Consider the following 17,562-nt stretch of genomic DNA (forward strand, 5'->3'; position numbering starts at 1 on the left):
AGGAAGGTGTATATTTAGCAGTTTACTTGGCTAGGTAGGAAAAAGAAGTGAGTCTGATACAGGTGAATCTGGTACCTGCATGAATACTGAAAGTCCCATGAGTGTTAGTGGATGCCACTTAAAGGAGGAGCCAATACCTGCAGTCTTGTAGGAGGATAAAATAAATTATTTGGAAAACAAAAGATGCAAGGTCCACTGGGCCACAGGAAAGGAGGTTTTAGGCTGTAAACCCAGGGCATCCTGACATCTGTCTCTTGAAGTATTGCTGCTCCTTCTAGGAAGCAGTCCCTGGGTGTGAGATGGGATGATTTGTTAGGCAGCTGCAGGCTGGGGGATTCTAGTCACAGCTTTAGTGTGAGAGGGTAATGGCAGTGACTGTCAGAATGAAGACTTGGGTGCTATTTGCAGCTCTCTGAAAAATCACCTTGTGAGAGCTTTGTTATGCCATTTGTAAAATGCAATATGTGACGGCTGAGTGCCTCCTCAGATGATGAGAATTACTTAGAAATGAGGGCTGTAAAGGGCACATAAATATAAGCAGCTGTGGTATAATAGGTAAGATTCCATCTCTGACTCTCCAGACTTCCCATTCACTACGTGTTTCCGTTTAGGAAAGTGAATTTCAGTGGATTTCTCACTTCCTCTCCTTAGCCTGGCAGACTTATTCAGCTGGAAAGCAGCATGCAGAAGAGTTTCTCATATGAAAAAGATGTTTCCTTTATTTGATCCCAAGTGTATTGAAGATTAAGCCAGAAATAGTTATTTCTCCACACTTGGTAGTCATACAAACATTCTCTCCTAATTAATCTTCATGGAAATGAACTGAGCCCCTCCTCCAGTCTAGCACAAACTGGTGTTTGTTGAGAGACACAGGGCAGTAAATGCTGCTTGTGATGAACATTAAGTTATATTTAACAAATTAGAGATCAAGGTACAGTGATTAATTGTTGCAGCCTGGTTGAATTGTTCTGCACCTGGGATCATGGATGCAGCTCCACATGGTGCTGCTGGGGGAGGGTGAAGGGACCAGGACTCCTCCATCACCTGAATAAATGTCCCTGAATTATTCACTTTAATCTCCAGAGGTGTGCTTGCATCTCTGAGGTGGCCACAGCTCAATTGTCTCTGGTACAGGTACCTTTTCTTTATTCATATGCCCTAAGGTTACACACAGCACTGCTTGGCAGAGGAGTTTGTGTCATCATGGAGAAATCCAAGTGCCACCTGCCACAAAGAAAAATAGGACTGCTGAAATACAGGCTGCTGTAAATGCAACAGAAGCACCAAAGTCTGCTCTAGAGAGAGCAGCAGGCTGTGGGATTTCTGGAAGGGTGCCCCCAGCCAGGCTGGGCAATCCCAGCTGCCTTAGCAGAGCATTCAGGTGCAGGATGTCTCCTCAGGTTCCCTTTGTGACATGGGCTGACTTGAGAGCTTCCCATTCTCTTGATGTGTGTAAATATTGATGCAGGCTCAGGAATCAGAGGATGGTTTAGGTTGGGAAAGGGCTGTAAGGTCATCATGTCAAACTGCAAACCTCACACTGCCAAGGCCAGCACTGACCCGTGTCCCCAAGGGCCTCATCTACACCTCTGAAATCCCTGCAGGGATGGGATCCCCACCACTTCCCTGGGCAGCCTGTGCCAATGCTTGAGCACTCTGGGAAGAAGGGAGGCTTCAGTTTGCTGAGATCTAGTGCCATGCAGTAATTAAAGGATCTGTCAGTACTTTTTTTTAGTGTTTTTCCCTCCAAATACTCACCTCTGCTATCCCCATCAATGTCAGTGATGACATGGACACTGTGGATTGCAGCTTTCTTTTGCCAAAGGAAGTCACACTCTAGAGGAACGAAATAAATACAGCTAAGTGAAATTATTTCAGTCTCTGAAGTGAATGGAATTGTTTGCAATTATTTTAATGGAAGTCATGTCATGTACCATCAGATAATCTTATGTTTTGCTCTTTTAAACCAGGCTAAGGTGGTCCATGTGGTGCTGGATGGGCACAGCATTTCCCCCCTGGATGGCTTCCTTATCCGCAAGGGACCAGGCAACTGTCACTTTGACTTTGCTCAAGAAATTCTCTTTCTTGACTATCTACAGCCCCAGCCAGCTCCTAAAGTACACAGGAGGTAAAACAGGATGTCTTTGTTGTCTGAACCACAGGATTTCTCTTCACTGTTGCAGTGTCATTTCACATTCCCTGTTGGAGTTGCCTGTGTGAGGCTCCTGGATGAAAACATGGAGCACTTAGAGCAGAGCTTCACTTGGTTTGAACCCTGACCAAACTGCTCTGAGCTCTGAGGGGAGTCTGGTCCAGCATCACAGGTGGAGGTGTTGGGGTGGTGGCTGTGGAGGTTTAATTCTTTGGATTTGTTCTTTTCTGAATGAGCCAAGGGTATGTAAAAAACCTGGTTTGCCTTGTTTGTTTTTTTTTTTTTTTTTTTTGGTCAGGAATACTTCAAGGACACTGGAACAAGCCAGCATGGACTATGAAGCACCATTAATGCCCTGTGGTTGTATCCTTCCCTGTCCTCTTCCTTGTCATATGGGATATTTTAGAGTTACATACCATGGTTAGGAGTCCTGAGCTTTATAAATCCAGCAATTTCAGGCGCTTTAAGGTATTAACCAGATACCAAAAATATGAGAAAGGCTTCCTTAAAGTATAGCTTAAGAATAAATCAGTGAAACATCATATGTGAGTATGTGGCCTGTTTTCAGATCCTCTGGTAGCTTTTTCTCCTGAACTGCAAATAAGAGTCTCTGGCATCGTGGGCTGCAGAATACATTTTCAAATAGTCTGTTAGGACAAAGCTTCTGTATTGATATTTTCCTTAATAGCCTTTTGCTTTTTAGTTATTTTCCAGTTCCAGCTCCTGACGAGTTGGGGTGATCCCTACTACATTGGTTTGAATGGGCTGGAGCTGTTCAATGAGCATGGAGAGCAGATCCTACTGACTGAGAACAGTATCCTTTGCACACCGAGCACCCCAGCCCTGCTGATGCACTTTACTCCCTGGCACACTGACACAGGGCATCACTGCACATTGCCAGGCTGTCCTATGGGATTAACTTGGCTTCTATTTCTCTGTGTTTTGGTGATGAACCTCTTTCCCATATGTTTTTATGGCTTCTGTGTATTTCCAGAACATTTTTTTCTCTCAATGGGATGCACCAACAAAGCAGGACAAAGTTAGAGAAGGGAAGGCTTAAGAAGGGTGTGGTATTTTCTGCTTTTGACATTTCTTCTGTGGTGGGGAAGGATCAGAAAGTTTGCTGAGCTATAGATTCATAAGAAAACATTGAATTCAATTTTTTTTTGTTTTGTTCTTTTTTGTTTTGTTTTGTTTTGTTATGGAATCTTTCATTGTGCCTCAAGAATTTTTTCCTAACTCGTGTTCTGGAGATTTAGGCTGTTCTAGACACCCAATGCAGTGATGAAGATCAGGGCTGAGAGTTTGAATTGAATTTCATTTAGTGCTCCCTGGATATCCAATAGAGGGAATTAGGGGCATGTTGGGAAGATTGATGTTCATCAAGGTTGCACTTTGTGCTCTGTACCAGCTAAAGTCTTCTAGGAGCTGAAAGCTTCATACCCCAAGATGCAGCTAACATAGTTGAGGTTCATGGAAGGAACATTTCTTAGGCCCTGGAAAGAAAAAATAGCACAAATGCTCCAGGAATTGTTTTGTCTCTAAGGATCCTCACTGCCGAATAAGTAGGGAATTCCATGAAATAAAGGCTTTTCCCTAAGTGCTATTTTGATTTGTTTTTTGTATGATACACCCTGAACTTGTAACATTTATAATGGACAAGAAACATTTTGAAATTGAGAAGTGGTAACAAATTGTCTTTAAGAACCAGGGATCTTTAACTGTCCTGGTTCAGCTCTGCAGTGCTAAACAGAGCCAGGTAAAGAACCCTCAGGCCCTTTTGAGTGATCACCTTTCCTACCTGTGCAGTTGTGTGTGGGATGTATTAGGATCCCAAAAGAGCATATTTGTCTTAGTGCAATATTTAATGTGATAATTCACAACTGAATCAAGCTTTTCTTAAACACTTGAGGCATTGCTGTGTCATTCCTTCAATTCTTTATGAATACTTACAGACTTCTAGAATTCAGGACAGGGGGAAATTAATGTCCCTCAAAATGGGTTGCTCAGGATTCATAATTCTGGAGACAGTGCCATCCATCCATGTTTCTTTGCATGTCTTTAACATTCATATATGTTTTTAATGTAAATGTTCTTTTACAGAGAAAATCTGGTTGCCTGTTCAGTGGGGGTTTAATCTTTCCCTTTCAAAGAAATGAAAAAAGGTTTTATTACGGTTACTGATTTTTACTACAAACCTTGAGAAACTCAAGCAAAACCTAGTCTGACTGATGACTGTCTCCTGCAAAGACACTCTTCTTGAGACAGGTTTTATATGAGGAATTTGCACAAGTTTATGATAAAAATATGGGACTTTGTCACCAAAAAGCTGGGAAGTGCCTATTCCTGCTAATGGAACTTTATTGATGAAGTCATAAGTACATATTTGAGAATAGATTAAATGCAGCTAGTTACTTGATTCCTATTTTAAAAATAAATTGGAATGCCAGAATATCTAAGGGTTGTCCTGCTTTTAAATATGTGCTCCAAGTTCCTGAGCTGTGCAGTGCTGGGAATATTGCTGGACTGGTGAAAACTCATTCAAGGAGTTGGGAACAGCACAGACTTTCAAATATGGCGTTTCTGAAATATCCATTTTTAGGTTATTTATGCTTAAAGTTTTTTTTCAGATATTGCTGCTTTTCCAGATAGTGTCAACATTTTAGATGATGTATCTGGAGACATCCGGACTCCAGACAAACTGATTGACAGAGTGAATGACACCACTGATGGCAGGCACATGTGGCTGGCACCAGTTCTTCCTGGTTTGGTACATTTTCCTTTTCATTCTGTTCTAGTCATGTGTGTGGATGGAACTGGAAGCATGGAGGAAAAGGGAAGCATATAGAATTCACAGCTAAATTTGGTATCAGGAACAGATGCTAAATCATGCTTTTCAGAAGTTGTTTTTATTGCAGCCTCTCTGCACAGCACAGGCAGCAGCAATGGAGGTTTCCCAGGTTTATAATCTCCTCTCTCCATGGGGCAACAGCAGAAGATTTTCCAGAGATGGTTTTTGAGTCACTGTGACAAAGACACTGATGAAGGAGTTCCATGCAATAAAAACCTTTCTGTTGCTTTTCAGTTCATTTTACAAAATACAATGAATGTTGTTCCAGCAGTGAGAAATTATTTTTTAATCTCATTATCTATGTTGAATTCAAATTCATAGATTAGGAATGGCAGACTTAGTGTTTCATGTCCTAAGGCCACAGATGATTCAGCCCTTTAGTGAAAGTCCCATGTTTAATAGCTGGGATATCAAAAATCTAAACAGGAAAAGTAGATAAACTTAGATGATTTCTGATCTTGTTTTGGAAAAGGATGTTTTTTAGGGGCCTGTAATGGATATAATTAAAGTGCTTTTATTTCTTATAAGAGAACGGATTTAAAAAGAAAACAAAGTATAAACTTGACATGTGGTAAGTTATCGCTTACTGTGTTGGTGAACTCCTCACTCCAGATGTTGCAGTTATTAATTAGAACATTAAAAGCAAGGAATTGTTAATTTATATCATGATATTTGTAATGAAGGGCTATAATTAAGGTAAAGCTTTTAAGTACACTTGGGAATAGTGCTTGCATTTCCTAGGGAAGTGGAAGGTCTGTGTGATGCTTGAGGCTCCTGCTGTGTAGATCCCAGGTCTTGAATCCTGGCAATTTGATGGGATGCTCAGATGTCTCTTACAACAGGATGACTGATTGATTTGACAGCCATCTGAGTGTGCTCATGTCCTTACTAAAGACACGCTTGCAAAGGCTGTTTCACTTGGGAAAAAGGAAAATAACAGGCTCTGGAATTCTCTCTCTTTGTGTTGTTCTGCTGACACCGAAGTCCTGCAGAAGAGCACAAAATACCAGTATTAAAGGGTAAATTGATAATGTGTGAAATGCAGGAGGCAGAAGCAATTTAATGGTGTTTTGTGGCCTTGAACTGTAGCAAATTACACCTCTGCAAGATCCACAGAGTACTTCTCCCTCCTCCCTCTCCCTGGGATGGTTGTTGAGCCGGGAGGTGCTGGATGGAGCAATCAGCCTGTTGATGCTCAGCCTCTGGAGCTGGGCTGCTGAGCCAGAGCTTGTGGATGCTCCCATCCTCAGAGCAGGCTGCCTGGAAAGCTGCATTAACTCTTTGATGTGTTGGAAGCTTCAAAATCTTGAAGGGAATTGGTATTATAGCCTTTCTTTTCCTTCCTAAATGACTTTTCCTTTTTAATTCTGAAAGTGCTTTCCTGTTTTTCAAATTCATTTCTTACATAAGCAGAATTTGAATTATTTGTTCTCCTTTTGCTGATTGTCATTTTATTTCTTTGTTTGAATGGATTTTTAATCAAATGTATCATTTGCTGTGGGATTAACAGTTGTTGTTGGAGACAATGCTCCAGTTGTCTCATGGAAAATCACAGATGCAAACATTTCTATTGATCCAATCTACCTTTCTTTCTTCAGTAAAAAAAACCTAAAAAACAACACAATGATTTAATATAACCTACAGTATCTTCTCTAGTACATCAAAGGATTAAAACTTCAGAGGATGCTAAAGATGAAGCTTAAGATATGTTGATCTGAAGCTGATATAGTGGCTCATAAAAGGAGAAGCATGGAATTAACTGTAACAGGCAAGATTGCTTTCCTGCCTGCCTAATCTTTGGTCTTAACATCTTGACATTAACGTCACTGAAAGGCAGATGAATAATACCTCAAGCAGTAATTGTTTAGCAAGCATCTGGAGGATTGTCTCTAAATTCCTGGTAGTATAACTCACACAAAAATTGCAAAATTTCTGCAATGGCTTTCAGGACATACAGGGGAGATTTTAGTTTTGCAAATAGAAAGGTGGATTCCATTCATATTTGGCAGAAAGAGATGAAATGGAATGGAATAGAATAAAATCATTGATTCACAAAGTGGTTTGGGTTGGAAGGGACCTTAAAGCCCATCCAGTCCCACCTCCTGCCATGGCCAGGGACACCTTCCACTGTCCCAAGTTGCTCCAAGCCCCATCCAGCCTGGCCTTGGACACTTGGAGGGATCCAGGGGCAGCCACAGCTTCTCTGGGCACCCTGTGCCAGGGCCTCCCCACCCTCACAGGGAACAATTCCCTCCCAGTATCCCATCCATCCCTGCCCTCTGGCAGTGAGAAACCATTCCCTGTGTCCTGGCACTCCATCCCTTGGAAATTGTCTCTCCATGCAGAATAGAACAGAACAGAAGAGGCACCAGCTTGTCTTACCCCTAAGGACATGTCTGTATTTGGTTTATGAAATACTCATTAGAGGTGTCTCTCCCCCTCTCCTCCAAATTCCAGGCAGTCCAGGATGACAAGAATGCCCCAGATCTCATCTTCTGTGCTTTTGAGAGCAGCTGTGGGGTAGAGCCAACATCTGGGAATTATCAGCAGGGATGATAGATGAACTCCCATCCCCAGCATCAGTTATCTCTCCTCCAGCTATATTTCTTTAAATATGAACCTCTTTTGATGTAACATGCATGAGAATTCAATTTCTTTGGGGACTTTGTGCTGTTAAATATAAATTAATTCTCTTTTGCAGGTGAATAGGGTATATGTCATTTTTGATGTACCTACTACCGTGTCAATGATCAAGTTATGGAATTACGCCAAGACACCTCAGAGAGGTGTGAAGGAGTTTGGTGTAAGTAATTTTCCTGTGCATTTTGTGTGTCCTGTTGAGTCAGCTGGCTCCATTCTGAACGTGTTCTCACAGCTTGTTGAAGTGTGATTCCATGTAATCTCAGAGGATGGGATTCATCTCATTTAACTCTGCATCTAATATTAAAATGACTAATCTATGCCAGTCATCTGTCCTCCCTTTTTTTGTCCAGGGAAAGAAAACTTTATCTGATTTATGTCTTAGATAATTGTCTTAAGACAGGATAACACTTGCCTTTTTCCACTGACTGTAGAGTAGGCCTGGAAGACTAGTTTGAACTACAAACCCAAGTTTTAGACAGCTGAATTGAGGTGAGATTCATTAATTCCTGGATTTAAGAGTGATTCACTCCAATGAATAGAATGGCAATTATGTAAAACACGAAATACATTTTTAATTACCTACTTGAGAGCTGCATTAAAAAACATCAGTGACAAGATAAAAAACTTGGGGAGGAAAAAAAAAATCAAACTCCAGCAGCAAATAGAGAGAAATGGAAGTTGTAAGGGACAAAAGCTAAATTAATGACTGGATTTGTGAAACAAATAGGGCAAAATGCTTTTTAGAGACAACTGCTGAAAGCAAGACCTGATTTCTTGATGGATTTTTGGTTTATTTCTTCAATGTTTGTAGCTTCTGGTCGATGACTTGCTGGTGTACAATGGGATTCTGGACATGGTGAGCCATGTGGTGTCAGGCATCCTGCCCACGTGCGACCCCGTGGTGCCCTACCACACCATCCTCTTCACGGACGACGAGAGGATTTGCCACAAGGAGAGGAGAAATGTTATCAGGTATGGGAGTGGGTCTGGCTTGGGACAAAGAATCTTGGCTTTAAAAACTGGCTTGATGTCACTGATGTCAGCAGTGTGTGTATTGCTGAGGCAACTTCCCTTCCAGAGCATCCCTGGCCTTGCCTGAGGAGGAATAAGTAGATTTTTAGATACAAGGACCAAATTACCAGCTTTGTTTGCAAGCATTTTTTAGCACTTCATGGTATTCATGATTTATATTTACATCTGTTTTCATAAAAGCCTGTAAACACAAAATAAAAAAGTTAGGCTTCCTTAGAGAAGGATTAATAAATCCTAATGTTATTACATAGAGGGGGAAAAATAGAAAGATCATGAAAAAAAGCAAGCACCAAAATTAAAGAAAATAAACTCCTCTGATTTGACACAGATGCTAATTAAGAAGCCAGAATTCTACTATTTTATGAACAGTCTAAAATAATGAACTTCTAAAATGAGAAATTAATTGCATTTGGGGGAATGATGCTTTAAAACCACTAAGTTGGCAATCTCATGGAGAATGTGATGAAATCCAGTGAAAAAGGCACTTACATTTAGAGGGTCAGGATTGGTAGGGTCTAAAAACACAGTCCCTGGCAAGGAAAGTAAAGATTTGAAAGAATAATTTATTTTAAATGGGATTGAAAAGTGAAAAAATGAAAGCTTATAGAAATGAACACTTTCTGACATGTTGGACAGCTGACAAATGGAGTGTTTTGCACATGCATCACTTGGAAAAAAAAGGCAAGTTTTGCATATATAAATGGTGTGTGATCCACTCAGAAGGATATTCAAACATTTAGAAATAAGCAGAAGGAACATGAGATGCTCTGAATAAAGACAGAAGTTCACATTTGCCTACAGGGTTTGTTTTCTTGTGTTTCCCTGAAGCATTGGCTGTTGGCCACTGCTCCTGCCAGAGGTTAAATAAATGATTATTGTTTGGATGCGTTGTGTTGGACTCGTGTTTTTGTACCAGTGGCTCTGTTGTCATGGTAAAACTTGGAGGTGAACAATTTCTCAAAGTGAAAAAGTCACTGAAATGAAAATGCCTTGAGGAAATGAAAGTTTTGAGAAAATTTTCAATGGGATGGAAAAAGAAGGAGATGGGAAACAAAACTTTACTTTCCTCAGCTTCAGATCTTTCTGTGAGTAAAATTATTTTATTGAAGCCAGGGAATCACCAGCTGTAATCACAGATCTTTTTTACATAACTTCCTTTGCACATATTTATAAGACATATGTCCTTTGATCTACTTTAAAGAGGAGTTTTTGGGGTCACAAACACTGCATGGTCTCTCTTCCAGTTGAGAACATGCTGAGCCTCTTCTCCTGCAGACTCCTGTGCTGGAGTTTTCTTGCTCTTTCTTCCCAGCCTGGTCTGCAATCATCTTTTCCCTTTTTTCACCTTCCACCCTACTAAAATACAGGGTACTTCAGCAGCAATGGAAGACATGCTGGATAATATCCCTTCATTTTAAAAATGCTCTGGAGCTTTTGGATGCTGCTGCTTGTGATGTTGGCCTGTTCTCTTTCTCATGGCACTGTTCAGTATTTTACAAACCTGAATTTGAGTCTGATATTATTATCAATAGTTGAAATTTTGGTTTGCTTCAATATTGGCTCTTCTGCTTCACTCTGACAGTTTGAGGGGCATTAAGTTTTTCTTCAGAAATAGAACCCATTTTGTGAGAAAAGAAAAAATACACTTATTGCAAAGGCACAAATGGGTTTTTTTGGGCTATGTGATAGGGAGATGTTATTAGTGATATTTTCCTTACCTTTCAATTCAGCTCATAGGTTTCCCTGTAATTTGTTTAGTTTAATTTACCTCTGAAGTTATTACTTCTTTCCCATAAAGAAATGGTTAAAATTTTACAAGCAAAAAAAAGCCTGCAAGCTTTTTAAAAAGCCTGCAAGCAAAACTTATCACAGTAAATGAGTTTTGTTTAGTTCAGAAAAGTTTCCTTCAGAATTAAAAAGCAGTGTGGAAGTTCCATATGAGGATTTTTATACCCCCTTTGTACAGCTCTGATTTAAAATCTCACTTTGCTTTGTGGTTGCTTTGTGGTTCAAGCTGTGTAGGCAGGCTTGAAAATTGTAGAGTGAATATGATATTTATATTTGAATGTGTGCCTGAATGAATGCCACTAATTAAAACTGGCAGGAAATCCTTCAGGTGGATGAGGACAGGATAATTCCTGGGTGGGTAATCCTGTGTGGTGTGGCTGTGCTGTGGAGCTGTTGAGCTTGCAGGACTCCAGACATCCCTTCTTTGCTATCCTTGTCCATGACTCTCCTAACTTTCCCCAGTGTTGATGATTTTGGCCGTTGTACTGATTTCAATCTTTTCAGCAATCATGTGGGGGATCAGGATGTACGAATGATGAATGAAAATGAGATTGTCACCAGCAGCAAAAAGAAACAAGTTGTGGCTGATCCGGGTGAGTTCTGTCTTCCACATTTTTCTTCTGCTCAATTCCTGCAGACACAGTGTGGATAATGAGCATTGTTACAGCCCTAAACTGGGAAAAGTGGGAAGTCTTATGTATATTTAGCTCTGCTTTTTCTGTCCTAAAAAGACAAACTGCAAATTTCATCATCTGGTGGGTTTCTGCTCTGCATCTAAATCTGAAAGGGGATGATGTGGTTGTGGCTCATCACAGCACCACAAATGCAGAAATCCTCAGCAAAGAAACTGGCTGAAGATAAATTGAAACTGGCTGTTAATTGTGCAGGTTCATTGATAGCTTTTGGAATAATAAGCTCATTGCATCCCCACTGGCCTTTTAAGCAGCTTCAGAGATGGTTCAGATGTGTCTGAGAATCAGCTGCTTGTGGCTCCTTGAGCAGACCCAGAATCACAGTGAGTGTAACAAGGGGGGAACCGTGTTGACTCTGTTCCTCCCACTGTCTTTCTGGTTGGTCTTTTTGCTTACAAAGTGATAATTAAAAAGACAACCTCTCTTTTTTTCCCAAGGAGAAAGAGTAGATTGTATTTATAGTCTGAAGAGTACCAGTCATTCATTGTAAATTACTCAGAATAGCTCCCTAAATACATCTCAGATTCTCAGCCAAGCTGGTATATTCATGATTGGTTTTCTCTCCTGAGCATGACACTTTCTCCAATTAGTTCCCCACAAAGTGTTACAGATATTGTTTGATGGCTTTTAATAACAGTTCTGTAGGAGAAGGATATGAAATGCCATTGCCTGTGAAAAACCAGCTTGAAAGTTATCATATTTAACAATACTCGTCAAAAGTATCCTGGACATCTCTGTGCCCACTGGAATGGCATCCTGGCTTCCAGAGCAGACCTGTCCAGTAAAGAGCAGCTGTCATTGCCATGGCCATCACATCTTTTCCAGCACTGAGGACACAGAGCCCCTGAAGTCAGCAGCTGAGGGTGCCTGTTGCCCTCTGCCCCATGTCCCCTCTGCAGTCCTGGCTGGTATCAGCCACAGAAGGTGTTGATAACACATTTGTGCAATGATTTGGGTTGGGGGAGACCTCAGGGGGTTCCCTCCCTGAGGGAGGGTCCAGCCTCCTACTCAGGTGAATGTAGCTTGCACAGGAAAGGAATTCCATGGGACTGTGGAAGAGCTGGCAGCACTCAGTGTCAGTGTCAGAAACATCACTGAGAAGAGTAGCTCTGCTTCATTCTGGGGTGGAAAGAGAAATGGGCATTTCTGTTCCTCATTTTACCCCATGGCCTCACTGTTAGTGTACAGTGCTAAAGCAGCTCTTCATTTTCCTCAACAGCTCTGCGCCCCAAAACCTGCATGAATGAGAAAGGACTGCAGAGGAGGAAAAGATAACAAGGAAAGTCCTGAATGCATCCAGCCCTAAGGAACTGCACTCCAGATCTCCAAAATATGCATATCCAAATGGAAGATTTTCTATGTCTGCTGCTGCTGCACCACCTCCTCTTGTGAGAGGCAGTTTTATTTGCTACAGGATTTTTTTTTCAGAATGAAGTCTGAAGCATGAATTCAGTTTCCTGGGGTTTTTTTTTGGTCATGATCTGTCTGAATTTCCCCCCTTATCTCTTAATTGAAAATTCAGGGAAGAAGGAACATAAAGGAGAGAGTGAGAACCTTTCTGCTGACAACTGTTCTGCCAAGTACTGAGAACTTAGGTTAAGCCGGATTGTCCACAGGTTTTTTAGATTATTTCCAAAGCTTTTATTCCTAAATCCTAGCTGGATGATCATGAAGATCCTCACTGGAAGGAGGTGTTGCTTTATTTCTGATGCCTGTAAATAGTTCTCAGGGAAATGCACTTATTAGAGGGAATACTCTTTAGCTGTCTGTCTCTGGGCATGTTTTGGTGCCAGGGCTGTCTGTAGGAGCTGCCACTGTTTCTGACACCTAGACAGGTTCCACTGGGTTTGCAGAAATGTGATGGATGCTTTTAGGAAGTGGAGATCAGGAAGTGGCTTTATCAAGGTTTAATAAGTGCATTTCAGCTGTCACCTTTTCATGTTTTGCAGTGAAATAATTATTTCTTTCATCATTTCACTACCATGGAAAAATCAAGCGAGGTGTTTTACCTGGAGTGCCATTGACAGGTGCTCTGCACATCCTTCAGAGTCCTCCTGCTACAGAGCAATGCTTTTTCCTTCTATTTTGCCTGAATTTTTATGAACAAGGGGGCCATGCCTCTGTGCTGCACTAAGCAGATGTTGCCAGCAACAGATCATCACTTCTGAGAAATGGTAAATGCCTTTTAATTAGCTGAAGGTAAGGAGAGAAGTACATTTTTAGACAAAAATACCCTGCACATGTAGTCATTTAAATAAAAACTCTAACCAAGTAAATATGCTGCAGGATTTGCTATGCAAATGTACTTTTCCCTGCAAACTTGGTATTTGTGACAGCCTGTAAATCTCTTCCATGGATTCTCATGTAGAACTTGCTCATTCCTGTGATTCTGTGATTGTTTCCAGAGAGAACTGAATGCTGAAGTCAGGATGTGCTTTTACACATAAACCAGAGATAGTGGTGCAGCTCAATTTAGAACCAAACTGTGCTGCTTCCCTTTCTGCCCTGTCAGGAGTGTAATATCTTGTATATTTGCTTATTAAAACTTCACTGCTGTTGCCTGAGCTGAAAGGACACAAGACACCAATGCATTTCCCAGGTTTCTGTGTACTGATGGAGCAAAAGAATTTATTTTGTACTAAATACAAACGACTTTACTTTTAAATGTAAAATAGTGTGTGTGAGTACATTGCACTTTGTTTAAGGGCTCTTCCCAAGCTGCACTGACTAAAGAACCCTCTTGTTCTGAGAACTCTCCCCTCGTTTGCTTCTGGTGTAATTCTACCAAAAACCAAGTGCTAATTTTTGTTCCAAATCATATAACAGGCAACTCCAAATGAAAAAGAGGAGAAGCTGAGAGGAGGGGAATTGGAAGGGCTCAGAGCAGATGTAAACGTCTGTGTTTGGAAGGGGAGAGGGTGTAGCAAGGTTTTCAAGGCTTAAGGCACAATCTTAGATTTGTCATGTAGGCAATCTCTGGATGGGATGGGGCCTGTCACATTGTTTGTTCTTCTGAGAAAATTGCATTGGATGTGCAGAGAAATGAAATCTGCTGTTTCCTGGCACTGAACAGCATCTCTCTTATTGATCTGAAAAGATAAAGAGGGGGAGAGGACTTCCTGTGCTCACCTGTCTTCTCTGTATCTGTCTGGAGCATCTCAAAGTCCTGCATGGTGGCTAACGATTTTTCAACCCTAATGCTCCAGGTTTTGGAAATTATTGCAAACTATTTGGTCAAGCTCAGATGGGTCACAGTTCTCTCTGTATTTCCCTGCCACCAAGTCTTCCTCACCTCAGTGGGTGACTGCAGCCAATTTTCAACACATTTTGCCCCTGGAAATCTGTATCCAGTGCAGCTGGTCTGGCATCTGCCACAGAGTGCAGTGGCTTCAACATTTACATCCTCTCCTTGCAGCCCTTGGACCCATTCAGATTCCCCACAGCTGCCTCATTGTGGAAAGACCATGATAGTCTTGAAAATGTTGTAAAAGATTGTCAAGTTGTGGAACATCCTCCCCTGCAGTGTCTGTGTGTGAAGGAAGGGTTTGCCAGCCTGCTGTCTGCGGTGACAAAAACCACCACGGTACAGCCTGATGGACTCCTTGGTTCTAGTCAGTCATTCCAGAGAGCAGCATAATGTTTAGAAAATACTTCATTCATCTCTGTGGGGTAGGAGCTGTCAGTGGTTGCCCTCCTAATTGGAGCTGAGATGTAATGACCCTTTATGTAACCAAGGATAATTAAGAGTCCTAGTCAGCCCTATACACTCAAACATAGACACTTGACTCATTTCTTCAGTGAATCAGGGTTTAAAAAAAAAGGGTTTATTCCATTTTCACCTTTTTTTTAAACTAACTCCTCACAAGTACATTCATGTCAGACTGGCATTTACAGGAGGGACAAGAGGAAGAGTAAACATGCAATCAAGAAAATCCCCACGGAGCTCTTGAGTCAATGTCAGGCACAGTTTCATCAGGAGTAATTCAGCAAGGATGTGCCCAGTAACATCATTTGACATTGTCAAAAGCACAGCAAAGGAAAAGGAAGGAATCATAGGAATTTTTGCTGAAGGTATTGATGTAAATTAAAAAAGTTTCACCCAATTTCAATATCTGAGCCCTGCAAAGACTTTTATGTTATAGTTGCTCACCTTTACCTGTTGTGGTTGGATTTAAAGGGCTTGGATCAAGATAACAGAAATCAATTTGTTTGTCCCACAGTGACACTGAGAAGGGCAGAGGATAAAGAAATAATCTGTGAGGAAGTACATGCCAGGCTGCCTACTTTTTGATCTAGAAAAAGATATTTTTGTCAGTGCTTGCAGTGTAATCTGAGATACTGGGAAGGCCTGCAACTTTTCAATTTCTGCCTTTTTGTGCTTTAATCCAGGAGCATTTAAACAGCAGGGAGAGGCACCTGTCCATGGAAATGGGAGCAAGCAGTGGTGCAGGGTGTGAAAGGCAGCACAGAAGACACAGAAACCTGTGTATTCCTGAGTCAGGACACTCATCCACGAACCCATAGGAGCCTCGTCCAGCAGCTGAATTAAACTGAGCCCTGCTCATGGCTCAGGCTGGACTGGGACAGGAACTGCACTGCAGCATTCTGCTCAGGTGGTGCTGTTCTCTGTAAAATCTCCTGCTCCTGCTGCACTTGTACCATGTCCCTGCTGTGTCACTCCCCTGGTGGTGCCCAGCCCTGCCACAGCAGGGATGTGTGCTGGGCTGGTGGCACTGGCAGTGCCCATGAGGGACTGGGGGCTGTGGGACTGGACTGGGGTCTTGGAACACCCTGCAATGGCCAGAGACAGGAGCTGCTGCCAGTGAGGCTGTGAGGAGGAGAGCAGTGCATGAAGGAGGTTCAATGGAGTCTGTAAACTTTCTGAAAATCCCAGGAAACACTCACTTCCCAGCAGAAGTCAGGTAGGAGCAAACATGAAGGGCTTTATTGACATCTGGGTTCTGCCACATGCAGGGGATGAAGTCAGCTTTCCTTTGGTTGATTGGTAGGAGAAGCATTCCCCATTCTCTCCTGCTCCCTGCTGTCCTCCCTGCTGGATGCAGCTCCACACCATCCTGGGAATACAGCCAGGGTGGGAACCCAAACCTTGTGCAGGGTGCCTTGGGCTGCTCTCTGTGTTCTGGGGCTGCTGATCCAGGAGGCTGAGCTCCAACAGGAGCTGCTCCTCTGGTAAAAGTCACTGAAGCAGCCAAATCTCTTCCAACATTCCTCAAGAAATGTGAACAACAGACACCACGTGGTGATGGCTTCACCATTGTCCTTCACCCGGTACTGAAACTGTGCACCCTGCAGCATCCTGGGTTCCCTTTTAGTTTTTCCCCCATCATGACTATCTTTTAGCTGCATCATCATGCTTAGAAAGCCAATTCGTCTGCCAAAACCATGCTGAAAGTGCTCTCAGAGTCACTGTTTGCCTTGCTGCTGTGACCAGCCCATTCCACTCTCCAGACATACGTGCTCAGGTGTGCTGCAGGACTAGTTTCATTTCTTACTTTTCCCATAGGAAGGGCACTTGCTCTCTGATCTAGGTGTCACTTGGTGTTTTCTGAGACCCTGACAAAGGCGAGGAAATGATGAATCTGACACCATGTTCTTAAAAGGCTAATTTATTGTTTTATGATCTATATTATATTAACGAATATTAAACTGTACTAAAGAATACAGAAAGGATACAGACAGGAAGCTAGAAAAGATACTAATGAAAACTCATGTCTCTTTCCAGAGTCTCGATACAATTTGGCTGTGATTGGCCAATAAGTCAAAACAATTCACATGAAACAAATGAAACAATCACCTGTTGGTAAACAATCTCCAACCACATTCCAAAGCAGTGAAACACGGGAGAAGCAATGAGATAATATTGTTTTCCTTTTTCTCTGAGACTTCTCAGCTCCCCAGGAGAAGAATCCTGGGCAAGGAGATTTTTCCAGAAAATATGACAATAACAGTCACCCACTCCTGTGTCACAGCACTGTGGCTCCTGTTTGTGTGGGATCCCTATTTTTGGGGATGGCAGTGCTGTGTTCAGAACTGTTCATTTCTGAGGAGCAGAGAGGGTGCAGTGTGACACTGGGAGGGAGCAGTGTGACACTGGGAGGGTGCAGTGTGACACTGGGAGGATGCAGTGTGACACTGGGAGGGAGCAGTGTGACACCTTGGAGGGAGCAGTGTGACACTGGGAGGGTGTCTGCTTCCCCCTTGGGCTGAAGCCCTGCTGGTCAGAGCACACGAAGGGAGGGACTTCCTGGCTCAGGGGCCTCTTTGCCCATTTCTGTGACTATTTGCTTGTTTGCTGAGAAATGACTTAGAGCCCATGTGAGACACAAACATCCCTTTATCACACTGCTTGTATCACCCTAATGGAATTCTGTCAGCTGGGGATA

General features: G+C 42.2%; 1 protein-coding gene across 3 annotated transcripts in view; it reads left to right on the forward strand.

Annotated features, from left to right (window-relative positions):
• LOC121334658 (katanin interacting protein) overlaps positions 1-13,796 on the forward strand; it is a 56,333-nt gene extending 42,537 nt beyond the window's left edge. For all 3 annotated transcript variants that reach the window (XM_041401988.1, XM_041401986.1, XM_041401989.1), the window contains exons 20-27: positions 1,971-2,128; positions 2,451-2,515; positions 2,856-2,966; positions 4,783-4,922; positions 7,705-7,806; positions 8,458-8,618; positions 10,971-11,059; positions 12,378-13,796. In XM_041401988.1, coding sequence (XP_041257922.1) covers positions 1,971-2,128; positions 2,451-2,515; positions 2,856-2,966; positions 4,783-4,922; positions 7,705-7,806; positions 8,458-8,618; positions 10,971-11,059; positions 12,378-12,433 — 882 coding nt within the window. In that variant the 3' untranslated portion in view covers positions 12,434-13,796. The remainder of the gene's footprint in view (positions 1-1,970; positions 2,129-2,450; positions 2,516-2,855; positions 2,967-4,782; positions 4,923-7,704; positions 7,807-8,457; positions 8,619-10,970; positions 11,060-12,377) is intronic.
• The last annotated feature ends 3,766 nt before the right edge of the window (positions 13,797-17,562 follow it).

The sequence above is a fragment of the Onychostruthus taczanowskii genome, unplaced genomic scaffold (genome assembly GCF_017590055.1).
Source record: "Onychostruthus taczanowskii isolate IOZ18803 unplaced genomic scaffold, ASM1759005v1 scaffold19, whole genome shotgun sequence".
NCBI classification, from domain to species: Eukaryota; Metazoa; Chordata; class Aves; order Passeriformes; family Passeridae; genus Onychostruthus; species Onychostruthus taczanowskii.